The following is a 1196-nucleotide window of genomic DNA, read 5'->3' as shown; positions in this document are numbered from 1 at the left end:
ACCATTCCAACACTGGTGCCAAAGTAGGTGAGAATCGTTTCATTTGTCACCTATTGCGAGGTCTATTTCGCTTAACATGGCGAAGCTGAAGCAATCATTGTCACCTTTTGACCCTTCCAATTTTCTCTGGGCCCTTGAACGTCAAATGCACTCTGATGGGAAAGTGGACTTCCAATTTAATAATCAGCAAGATGTAGAGATTTTGATTGTGGTTTCGGACGCACTTAAGACGCACTGCAGATAAAATCTCAACTGAAATCTCAATTTCTGTAAGCTGTAACACCTGCACCTGTGCACCTCGGTAAATCTCGAAATGCAGGACATTTTAACACTGCCAATGACATCTAAAATCCAGTCTTGTGTCAGCAAATTTTTAGAACCGGAAATTCTAACCGATGGAAACAAGTGGTTTTGTCCGCAATTCTTTGCACATAGAGGGAGTACTAGAGAAACGCAAATCAGCAGGAGTAGTGAAATCTTATTCCTGCATCTTAAAAGGTTTTTGAAACATGATGAACATCTGGTGAAAGAAAACAGAGTTGTTGAATGTGTTTCTTTACGTGACTCTCTCCTGCAACTAGCTCTGGTCAGCGATACGGATACAATGTTTAATCAGAACTACTCATTGTTAGCAACAATTAATCACTCTGGTACGTTAGCCGCAAGTCATTTTTTGGCTTATGTTAAGGATCCTGCCACAAATTCTTGGTACCACTGCAACGATAGCGCGGTTTGCAAATGCTCTCTACCTATTCTCAACAACAATTCATGTTATATTCTGTGTTACGTTCGCTGTTGATCCGCTTTTTCTTTCTTTCTCTTACATTTATCATTACGTTTATAAAACCTGTACTTCCAGGGCCATGGGGGAGGAAAAGGTAAATCCGAGCGGTTTTGTATTACCCCAGCTAGTTCATTCGAACCAGTTTACCGTCAATACCCAGAGGGTAATGAGTTCTGCTCACTCTTCTCTGGTAACTTAAAAGAAGCTTAGCAAGAGGGTTTGCTTTCAGCTTGTCTTTGGGTGTAACGACCCCACTTATTACCCCAGTTCAGTAAGGTGCCCAAGTTTACTAACTTGGTCTTTAGGCTTGACAACCCTGCTGTCCTTAGTCAAAATATGTACAGGCTGGTCCTGTCATGACAACCTCCTGTTTAAGGCTGAGTGTTGGGGCCCTGTAACACATGTGGAAAGC

General features: G+C 42.0%; 1 protein-coding gene across 1 annotated transcript; it reads left to right on the top strand.

Moving 5' to 3' along the window:
* Window positions 1-313: 313 nt before the first annotated feature.
* LOC130630138 (uncharacterized) lies at window positions 314-799 on the top strand. The gene has a single exon (XM_057443532.1). It carries the CDS (start codon window positions 314-316, stop codon window positions 797-799), a length of 486 nt encoding a protein of 161 aa, XP_057299515.1.
* The last annotated feature ends 397 nt before the right edge of the window (window positions 800-1196 follow it).

Source organism: Hydractinia symbiolongicarpus, chromosome 2, assembly GCF_029227915.1.
Source record: "Hydractinia symbiolongicarpus strain clone_291-10 chromosome 2, HSymV2.1, whole genome shotgun sequence".
Lineage (NCBI taxonomy): Eukaryota > Metazoa > Cnidaria > Hydrozoa > Anthoathecata > Hydractiniidae > Hydractinia > Hydractinia symbiolongicarpus.
The sequence above is the reverse complement of the archived record's forward strand: the minus strand, read 5'-3'. Positions and strand labels throughout refer to the sequence as shown.